This window comes from Aphidius gifuensis, linkage group LG2, assembly GCF_014905175.1.
Source record: "Aphidius gifuensis isolate YNYX2018 linkage group LG2, ASM1490517v1, whole genome shotgun sequence".
NCBI lineage: Eukaryota > Metazoa > Arthropoda > Insecta > Hymenoptera > Braconidae > Aphidius > Aphidius gifuensis.
In genome coordinates this window covers 20,090,793-20,102,825 of record NC_057789.1, presented here as the reverse complement: position 1 = coordinate 20,102,825, position 12,033 = coordinate 20,090,793, and the positions used below count along the sequence as shown (strand labels likewise).

The 12,033-nt window shown below is 30.4% G+C and overlaps 1 protein-coding gene across 3 annotated transcripts in view; it reads left to right on the top strand.

Annotated features, from left to right (window-relative positions):
* The window catches only part of LOC122849298 (mpv17-like protein), a 41,697-nt gene that overhangs the window by 27,816 nt on the left and 1,848 nt on the right, over positions 1–12,033 (top strand). For all 3 annotated transcript variants that reach the window (XM_044147985.1, XM_044147983.1, XM_044147984.1), the window contains one exon: positions 5,197–5,267. In XM_044147985.1, the coding sequence (XP_044003920.1) occupies positions 5,197–5,267 (71 nt within the window). The remainder of the gene's footprint in view (positions 1–5,196; positions 5,268–12,033) is intronic.

Here is a 12,033-nt window from a genome sequence, read left to right as displayed (position 1 = left end):
TTGTATTTTCCTCCCAAAAAAAAAGATCCAAGCATCCATCGATCGCTGCTTTCTCGATTTTTATAAAATAATCATTATTTTTCATAAACTTGGCGATTCTGCTGGGTAGAAAGACATTAAATTCATCATTTAATGTAGCCATAACTCCATTGTATTCATTATGAATCTTCTGTAGAGCTGTTACTTTGTACTCTCTATTAACCTCCAACTCAGACATTTTTTTGACATCCAATTTGCTCTCCATTTTAGCAACATTATTTAGTTGTTGTTCCATTTCTATTGAATGCTGTTTTTCTACAAACATTTTAATTTCAAGCAAATAAATATGTATAAAATATAATACTAATTATCAATGTATATATGTATATTATTAAATTGCTTTCTTACCTTTCCTTACAGTCTTGATATTCGAATGATGAAATTTCAGAAAAACTTCTCGTTTATATAAGGATAAATACAATAGAATAGTAAAAGGAGTACCTATTCAAATGACACGTATTTAGAGTCAGCGAATTCTCACGTGCATATTAATTTTTTGCAATTAATATTTATTTTTTATCATAAACAATTAAATACTACGACAGCATTTTATTAGTTTATATTTGAAAATTCCACGTATAAAGAGTCAGCTAATTTTTTTGCAAAATTGTATTTTAAAAATATTTATGTATGGGACATGAAACGTGAATAAAAATTAATAAAATGTCTGATTTAAAAAAATTAATCCAACAACGAGGTATTGTTAAACGGCAATTTACATTAATGTTCAAGTTTTTCCAAGAAGAAGGGCGTTCACGTACTCAGCCCCCACGGAAATATTTTATAAAAATTTTGTATATAAAAGTCATTTTATAAAATCACTTTGTAAAATATGGGCAAAAAAATTAAAAAAATTATGTAAAAGATTTATAGAATTTTTATAAAAATTTCAATTTTTTTTTATTATAAATATATATATATAAATATTTTATAAATTTTTTGTAAAAATTTATCAGTTTATTTTGAGTATTTTAACTCCCCCCTCCCCCCTTTTTTTTGTCAAATTTTTTTGTCAAAATGTCACGTTACAACTTTTCCATCGATTTTCATACGAATCCATATAAGAGTAATCAGAATTTATTTTTCAACATATAAATATATAAGAATCGATGAAAAAGTACGTTTAAAACTGAAAAGTAATTGAAATTAATAAAGTAGTATTCTTATGTACATTTTTATCAAGATTCTTAAAAGATTTGCGGCATCGTGGTAAAGCACCCGCTTGTCATCAAGATGGTCTGAGTTCGATTCTTCGTTGAAAAGTTTTTTTTTCTAATTATTCTCTGAAAATTTAAATTATTCTTTTATAAAAATTTGACAAAAAATAGGGGGGGGGGGTGGGGAGAGTTAAAATACTCGAAATAAACTGATAAATTTTTACAAAAAATTTATAAAATATTTACAAATTTTTTATATATTATATATAAAATATTTATAAAAAAAAATTGAAATTTTTATAAAAATTTTATAAATCTTTTACATAATTTTCTTCATTTTTTTGCCCATATTTTACAAAATGATTTTATAAAATGACTTTTATATAATTTTTGCAAAATTTTTATAAAATATTTCCGTGGGGGAGGCTGAGGCAAAATTAGTATCTCTCGACCAATTGTATAAACAATTTACCAATATACAAGACTCGATTGATGCTCAACGTCTCGAAAATGATCAAGATGATCTCGATACAGCTACCTTGGAAGATGATGAACAAAGAACATTAATTGATGAGCAATATAATCGAATCAGCACTACAATAAAACAAATTCTAGAAAAAGAAAAGCTGAATGATGATGAACGTTGTACTCAACTTCAAGAAGAAATAGCAAGACTACGTTTGATCAACGAGCAACAAGGTTGGACACCTAATCCAAGGTCACAACGTATAGTTCTTCCCAAGTTTGATAAACTGTAACCCCAACTTTGGTGGACACAAGTTGAAATCGCACTACGACTTGGTGGCATTACAAACGACGAAGATAAATTTTCACAAGTCTTAGTGAATCTGGAGAGTGATGTATTGATGTTAGTTGGCGATTTAGCTAACAATCCACCATCAATGAACAAATTCAACACACTCAAAGATCGCATTTTACAAAGCTTTGCTCAAACAACAGAAGCACGACTCAGACGCATGTTTCGAGGTGATGAATCTGTTGATAAAAAGCCAACTGAAATACTTGAAATAAAAAATTTAGCATCTGGTGAGTGCAATGCAACTGTACTAAGAACAATATTTTAAGGAAAACTCCCAGAGCAAATGCGTGTGTTGTTAGCCATGTGTAAGCATGAAGATCTGGACAAAGTAGCTGAGATGGCAGACAAAATATACGAGATGTCTAATACTTCTTCATGTGCCATTGCCAGTTCTCAGGAACAAGCATCTGTTCAAGCTATTGCCAATCATGAATCGAAAATATCAAAGGTCTTTAAACTAATCAAGACTCTCTCTAATAAAGTTGACAAATTACAGAGAGAATACAGATCTAGATCCAGGTCAAGATCCAAATCACGTGGACGCTCAAACAGTCCAAGCAATAATCTGTGCTTCTATCACAGAAGATTTGGTGACAACGCAAAAAATGCTTAGAAACATGTTCTTAAAATTCTGAATGGCAAACTATGAAATCGGAAAACTAATGGAGCTGTCGTCATTAAAAACAAATGACGACAGCAACCAAATCAGCAACAATAACAACAACAACAACTGCAGCAACGACAGCATAAATATAAACAGCATCAGCAATATTAACGAAACTCGTCTTCATGTCATGGACAAAAGAACACAAATTGGTTTCCTTACTGATTCTGGATCAGTGGTCTCAGTTATTCCACGTTCTACAAGCATAATATAAGAAAATATACAAAAAACTGCTGTCAGTACACCAATAGGTCTACTTGAATATGTCTACATGCCGTTTGGACTTCGTAATGCAAGTCGAACATTTCAACGACATATGGGATCCATTCTCAGAGATCTTGACTTTGCTCACTGTTATATTGATGACCTCTTAATTGCATCAGAAACACCAGAGCAATACATCTAGAGCATCTCCAAATAGTCTTCTCATGTTTGAAACAATACGACTCAACTATTAACGTCAACAAGTGTCAATTTGCTCAAACAGAAGTACTATTCCCGGGATATAAGGTAAATAAAAATTGCTATCAACCTCCAGAAAATCGGGTGTCAGCTATCATGAATACAAGTTACCAGAGACCATTAATGGAATGAATTTATGAACTTCGCACATTCTTGGGACTCATAAATTATTATCGTCGTTGTATTCCACATGCTGCACAACTTCAAGCACCTCTCAATGACTTTTTAACAAACTCCAAGAAAAATGACAAAAGAAAAGTATTTTGGACAGATAAAACAATAAAAGCATTTCACGACTGCAAGATAAGTTTATCAGAAGCAACAATATTAACTCACCCCAGTATGAATGCACCACTTGCTTTAATAACTGACGCATCTCACGTAGCTATTGAAGCAACACTTGAACAACAAAAAAATAGCATTTTGGAAACATGCCATACATATCGACATTGTTTACATGCCACTAGTCAATTGTTATCGTTACTGTCTCACTATGATCGACAGACTTTCACGTTGGCAAGAGGCAGTACCAATGAAAGATATGACAGCTGATACAGTCACAACATTATTCTGGACACATTGGATTTTCAGATTTGGTGGTCCAAAAATAATTACCACTGACCAAGGTTCACAATTTAAATCAAGTTTATTCACTGCACTTGGTAATTTAGTGGGTGCCAAAAGAGCCAGAACAACAGCATATCATCCACAAGCAAATGGTATGATAGAACGCATGGACAAGATGAACCATGGACTGAATTATTACCAACAATATTATTGGGTCTAAGAACCTGCTTCCGTAGCGAAAATGCCGATAGTCGGATTGTGCACTGATCTCATACAAAAACGACACAAAACCGACACACGACTATAAGAATTTCTAAGTCACAAAAATAAATAGTAAGAAGCATTCAAAAAATAAAATATTATGTCTAAATATTTCTAAATAATATTTTTATAATTTGAGACACATTAGAATTTTTTTTAAATAATTTTTTTATTGAAAAAACTCAATTCTGTTTATGTATTAAAAGTGAGGTTAGCTGTCAGAATCATCTGTACACGACTGTGAGATTTTACAATTCTCACACAATTCCGTATTAATACGAACCGATGCAGTTCGTCAACCTCTTGAACCTCCTTACACTGGACCATATGAAGTCCTAGAAAGGATGACTCATAGATTATTTAAATTAAAAATTAAAAACAAAATAGTTAATATTTCTGTTGACAGATTAAAGCCTGTGTTTTTAGCCAAAGAAGACAATCCAAAGCAGCTTCAACAAAACCAGATGAATCTAAATCAACAACAGCACTCGGAGATGACACCTAAACCTGTCGAAACATATATAAATAAAAAAAAAGTAACATTTGTTCCTAATATTCGTGACAAATTCACTGGAAGGGGAGTGGATGTGTCGGTGCCAACTGCCGCATCCACTCCCAGTTCCAAAGATGGCGACGACTGATCTAGGGAATTCTCATCTAGGAACATTAAGGCGTCCGCGCAAAAAGACTCTTGTCGCAAGAGATATATTTTAGTTGTAAACTAGACTACACTTGTAGCCTAACGTTTTATGTAATTCGAATCTCTTCATTATATGACTTTAGATACTCTGATAATAAAGAAACTACCTCATTATTATTCCTAAAATAATATATAGTCTAGATTTGATTATTTACCTAGTAATAATCCTAACCCTATAAACTATAGTTGCTCGCTTCGAGCGCCGTATTTTGGCACTCGATTGAACTACACAACCAACTTCATCACCATCATGTCATCTGGTGGTGGACAGTGAACTATTTCCAAATTGATGAAACTACATTAAAAATTTTATAATGGTATTGAGTTTTTTGACGATACCGCATACTATAGTAAAACGATTTGGAATGCGCTATATTGCCTGCACTTTTTTGGTGCAGCAAGGAGGTATTGGATTTCAGAACAAGTAACATACGATCGGATTTTTAGTTGGCCAATTTATTACATTCTTATATCTATTATACTCTCCTGAATTTCATAATAACGTATTATTAATTTTAATTCAAAGGTATGAGCTTAATGGAAGGAAAAGATAACATTGCTGCAGAATGCAAAGAAAAATTTGTAAGAACATTTCAGGCAAGTAATTTTAACCATCATTCAAACTTATCCACATAATACTTCGAGGGGCTTTCCATACCCGGGAAAAAATGAAAAGATCTTCTTATATATAAAAATATATCTTTAGATATAATAATATATGAAAATATATTTTTAGATCTCAACTTATATAAAATTTTCTAGCAGTTTTATGTCGGGATATCTTCATAGATGTATGTATATATCTTGATATATGATGTTATGTCCAAATATCTCTCGAAATATACACAAATATGAGTATATATCTAGAGATTTGAAGACATAAGAATGTTCATGCTGTAAATTTTCGGTAAAAAATGAAAAGATCTTATATATAAGAATATATCTTTAGATATAATTATATATCGTTTTATATCTTTAAATCTCATTTAAATTAAAATTTTCTAGAAGTTTTATGTCGGGATATCTTTACAGATGTATATAGGTATATATGTTGATATATGGTGTAATGTCCGAATATCTTTTGATATATTTCCATATATATCTATGTATCAAGAGATATGAAGACACAACAATGTTCATCCTCGAAATTAGAAAGGTTACATTTAAACAAATTTTTCCATACACAAATATCTCTCGATATTTACACAAATATATGAGTATATATCTGAAGATATGAAGAGACTGTTCTTACCCGTGTAGGAATTACCAAGCTTACAAGACGGCTAAGTTTTCTCCCAACGATGGCATTCAATGCTGGACAGCTGCACTGAGAGAAATCGCCGATTTTAGGGAAATTTTCCAATCTTGATTCAAGAGGCCCGCTTGAATCAAGAAAGCCATCTTGAGTGTAGATGGAAACGGATTGAAGGGAGTAAGGAAACATTGCATTCAAAAAAAGTTATGTGTAAAAAATAACTGAATTGTGCGAAAGATGGCCTTCAGTGTGATGGAAAATGTATGAATTTCGTTTCTAGCCGGGACAGCAACAAATCTATTTCGATTTTAAAGAATCGAGAATCGATTTGATAGGGATTCTACTTTTCTCACATAAACCACAGGCACTAACAAAACGGAATATAACTTGATTACATTGAAATCAAGTGGCAATATTTTGTACAAAAACAAAAAATTTCGAGATAAAAAAAAAAAGGTGAAGCGAGCCGGTCCTATCTTGAGGGAAGAAGGGACGCGAAAAAACAAAATGAGAGTAGATATAAGTAAAGGCTATTTGCAGACAAGAAGGAGAAGTTTCTTTATTTTAGCACATTTATTAATATTTACATTCATTAATTGATTAATATTGACACTTACTCGATAACTTCAATTAATATTCATTCATTGACCTCAATTCACATTCATCGACTAACATTTAATCACTTTAATTCACATTCATTAACTAACAATTAATCACTTTAATTCACATTCATCAACTCACATTTAATCACTTTAATTCACTTTCATTAACTAACATTTAATCACTTTAATTTACATTCATCAACTAACATTTAATCACTTTAATTCACATTTAATCATATTCATTGAAAATTTTATTCAATTCATTCTTTATTACAGCACATTTATTAATATTTACATCCATTAATGGATTAATATTGACACTTACTAGATTATTTAAAAAAAGAAACTCCTTTTGACATTTTGCTATCCATTCTCACTCATTTTTTTTTTAAATTTACTTTGAAATTTTTTGGATAAGATGACGAATGATCTGGGACGCATCACATTGCTACTTAAATACTCCAATCATTCCATAAGTTACCCGAAAAAAATTGATTCTAAAGAACGATCTTTCTCCCCATTACTTTTTTAATCCTCTGTCCTTTCTTACTTCGAATATTGTAGCAAACAACCCTACACTCAAAAAATTTTCTGGCGAATGCCACTATACTTCTGGTTGCCACAACTGAACAAAGTTCCGCTGCATGGAAGTTCGGTTACAGCAACCGAACTCGCGTACAGTAACTGAGTTAAGCTATATCAACCATACTGTTCAGCTGTGAGAGCTGAACAACCGTATCATCATATTTTTAATTTAGGTTATGTTTTTGACAGATACTTTATAAACAAAAAAAATATATTAACTTCTAATTCTCCATAAAATCATCTTGTTATTTTTCTAGTTTCTATTTTACTAAAACATTTTCCTCAAAATTATCTATGAACAATTATTATTTATAATTAATATTTAATTTCAAAAATATAGGAAAAATACGGCTAACGTTATATGCGCATGCGTGTATAGCTAAGGGCACGATACTTCAGCTGAGACCACTATAAGTTCGGTTGTGGTAGCTGAACTCGATTACTTGAATTAAGTTCAGCTCTCACAGCTGAACAAATAGTTGCAGTCACTGAACGTATAGTGACTGCAACCATACTCCTGTGACTGAACTTTTTACAGTGGCATTCGCCAGAAAATTTTTTGAGTGTACTATACAATAGAGAGTATTGGGTCGTAGCTTGTTTACTAAATTTTTAGATTCAGAAAGCATAGCGGATTTCAAAAGTAAGAGGGTTTTGTTTCTACTTTCTGTAGTGGCCAACTAAGTGGCTAGATTCACCTGCATCGAGTAGCAGCAACGTTAGACATCCCAGGTTACTGAAAACCGATATGTCTCTCTCTTACTCTTAAAATACTCTATCCTTTTTCACGTTGAATATTATAGTAAACAACTCTCATACGCAATAAATGATATTCCAGATTATTCCTTTTTTTTAACGTCTTTAAAATCAAAGACCTTGAAAGAAAAAAATAATCTGAAATATTATTTATTGTGTAAAAGGGTTGTTTTTTACTACAATATTTAAAGTAGAAAAAGATAGAGTATACTAAGGGTAAGAGAGGGAAATATCGATTTCAAAAATGATGAAAGGTTGGTCGATAACAGAATAATCTAGATTGTTCTCTAATGTTTTCCAATGTTCTCCAATGTTCTAAATTCTTCTAAAATGTTCTAAATTGATTTAAAATGTTCTAAATTGATTTAAAATGTTCTACATTGGTTTAAAATGTTCTACATTAATTTAAAATGTTCTAAATTGTTTCAAATTCTTCTCAATTGTTTTAAAATGTTTTAGGATATTCTATATTGTTCTAAAATATCCTAAAATGTTCTAAATTATTCTGGAATTTCCTACATTGTTCTAAATTGTTCTACAATGTTTGAAATTGTTCTAAATTATTCTCCGATGTTATAAAACCTTCTAAATTGTTCTAAATTTTTCTTAATACGTTCTAAATTGTTTTGAGATGTTTAAGAATATTCTAAATTGGTGAAGTCATTGTCTAACGTACAGAACCAGTGACTTCATTAAACATTCTAGAAACTTCTAGAATATTCGAAATTTTTCTAGAACGTTCGATGACGTCATTTGGAAGTTTCAAGGAGTATCCTCGTTTCCGCATCGAATGTTCAAGAATTGATGACGTCGTCGTCTAACGTTAGTTCTAGAACTTTCCAGAATATTCGAGAACTTCCGAAAATGTTCGATGACGTCATTTCGAAATTTCGAGAATTCTGTCCCCTGCCCCCTTCACCTCCTCGTCTACTGGTCCAGAACCGGCTCTACATAACTACTCCTCCGTAAATTTTTTTCGTCATAAATTATGAAAATACATTCCGGGGTATATGAAACAAATAAAATTTATATATTGGCCAAAGTGTCGGTTAATTCTTGGATTGCCATGATTAGAATGTATATTTGAGTAAAACATTTTTTTGTCATCTTCAATTGTTGCTGCTATGGTTAAGTAAGTAAGACTCTGAAGTTTCAACTAGAAGATACCGTGTTCAAGTCCTGGTGATGTCAAGTATTTATGGTGTACTTTTTCGGTTAATAATAATCAAATAAATCATTACAAATATATAAATAATAAAAATGAATTGTCTTAAACAATTAAAAATAGTATTTTTTTTGAATAAATTTTTCTCCTGATGATATATCTAAATATACTATGATATATCTAAATATATTATGATACATCCAAATATATTATGATATATTCAAATATACTATGATATCTTCTTTGATATTAAAAGATAGCGCCATAATCGATATATTTAGTTATCTCTCGATATGTTTTGATATCAAGATATCTTGAGATCTCTTGATATTTTATTATATCTAAGAAGATCTTTTCATTTGTTCCCGGGTCGCCAGATTTAGTAACACCATGACTACTAAATATAGTCAAAAAACACAAGTACTACACCTATTACACCTTATACATAATTACAATGACTACGTCAACAAAATATGATGACTACACTACTACATTGACCACACTATTTACTACATTTTTTGAATTTTTTTGTTATTATTAACAGAAATATATTATGATTATTCATGAGAGGCTATGATAACGATATTAAAACATTTGGAAAGCGTATTAATTGTCTTCATTGTTATATTCAAAATATTTTTGATAACATATAATGGAATAATTTCCATTAATTTATATATATATATTTTTTATAAAATATTTTATATACTTTATATATGGAGCATTCCACGTCATTTTGGACAGTCTGAACCCTGACCCCCTCCGATTTCGGTCCCAATTTTTTTTTCGTTGAAAACACCACTGATAGCATCCCTGAATTTTTTTAGATTTTTCTGACCATTTTTAACCCCTTAAAAAAAAATAAAAACACCCCCTTAATATAGAGTAAACTCCAATTTGGACATAATTCAAAATTTTAATTTTTCGAGGGTGAATTCTGTGACCCGAAATAGGAATCGTGTAGAAATTTCAGAGTGGGCATCCTATGGAAACCTTGTTAAATCTGTATCCGCGTTTATTCATTTTTGTAAATTTTAGAAATTTTTTTTCTCGTGTAAATTTGAAAATAGTCAAGGCATGATAAAATTTGCATTGTGATTGAATATTATGAGTCAACTGAGAAGCAGATTTTAAGCAGAGAAAAATGACTGATTTACAAAATCGATATCTCGAATGGTTTTCGAGATATCGAACAGCAAGGATTAGTTTTTTTTTTTCGTTTATCATATATCAACGATTATATTCGTAATAGAAAAACAAAAATTATATTCGATTATTATAGTTTTTTCTAAGTAGAAAACGTATGTTTTGGCAGAAATTTATTATCTCTAATATTTTCTCAGGTATTCATGATTAACGGTCGGAAAAATCGATTTTGCTTACCTTTAATATAAATACCTGAAAAATATTAGCAATAATAAATTTCTGCCTATACTAACGTTTTCTACGTAGAAAAAACTATAATAATCGAATATAATTTTTGTTTTTTTATTACGAATATAATCGTCAATATATGATAAACGAAAAAAAAGAACTCATCCTTGCTGTTCGATATCTCGAAAACCATTTGAGATATCGATCAGTCATTTTTCTCTGCTTAAAATCTGCTTCTCAGTTGACTCATAATATTCAATCACAATGCGAATTTTATCATGCCTTGACTATTTTCAAATTTACACGAAAAAATAATTTCTAAAAGCTACAAAAAAGAATAAACGCGGATACAGATTTAACAAGGTTCCCATAGGATGCCCACTGAAATCTCTACACGATTCCTATTTCGGGTCACATAATTCACCCTCAAAAAATTAGAATTTTAAATTATGTCCAAATTGAAGTTTACTCTATATTAAGGGGGTATTTTTATTTTTTTAAGGGGTTAAAAATGGTCAAAAGAATCTAAAAAAATTCACGGACGCTATTGGTGGTGTTTTCAACGAAAAAAAAAAATTGAGACCAAAATCGGACAGGGGCAGGGTTTAGACTGTCCAAAGTCACGTGGAATGCCCCATATATATATACAGACTGTCCCATTTTAATTGGATAATGGATTTTTGACCACCCCTTCCCTTCCTGGAACCGCCGCGAATCTCAAAAAAAATTGAAAAAAAAAAAATTTCTCCTCATTAAATAAATTTATAACTTTTCAAATATTTGAAAAAAAAAAAAATAAATACATGTAAATTTTCCTTAGGTTGTGTACTTTAATTTTGATTTCGGGCATTTTCGCGATTTGACCACCTCTTTTCCCCTGGAACCGCCGCGCGTTTCGAAAAGATTTTAAAAAAATTCTGGACCGGAGGAATCGCGAGTAATTGTTTAAAATTTATTAATTTATATAATAGATTATTATTATTGTTATTATTATAATTATTATTTTCAGTATCAACATTATTATCAATAATAATATTAATATTATCATTAATTATATTATCACTTAAACTATTATTTATATTATTATAATAATAATATTTATCATTATATCGATAATTTACAATTTGTTAATAATTTTTTATAAAAAAAGATCTGGTAACGTTTGTTGGGGCGTGTGGCCCGCGTTACCGTTGAAAATTAAAAATTTTCAATACTCCGGCTAGGGCCGTGTTAAATTTTATCTGTTAAATGATTTTTAAAAGTAACAATACAAGTAATAATAGTACATTTTTTTTTATTTTTCTGAAAATCGATTTTTTTTTTTTTTGTTCAAGTTAAGGCAAGCTATAACTTCTGTTAGAATCAACGGAATGACTTCATATTAGGCTCAAATAACGTGGTTTTCAAAACTCTATCGCCCCTTGAGGAGTTTATCCTGATTCCAATAGTCAGTTTTTTTCTATTTATGAAACAAAATAGACAAAAATATTTCAAAAATTCTATTTTTCACTATTTTATGGAAACTATAATTTTTTTTGGAAAAAGTTCCGACTAAAAGTTGTAGGATTTTACCACACATGCTTTTTTAGTCTTATACAAAGTATCTAGGACGATTTTCTCAAAAGT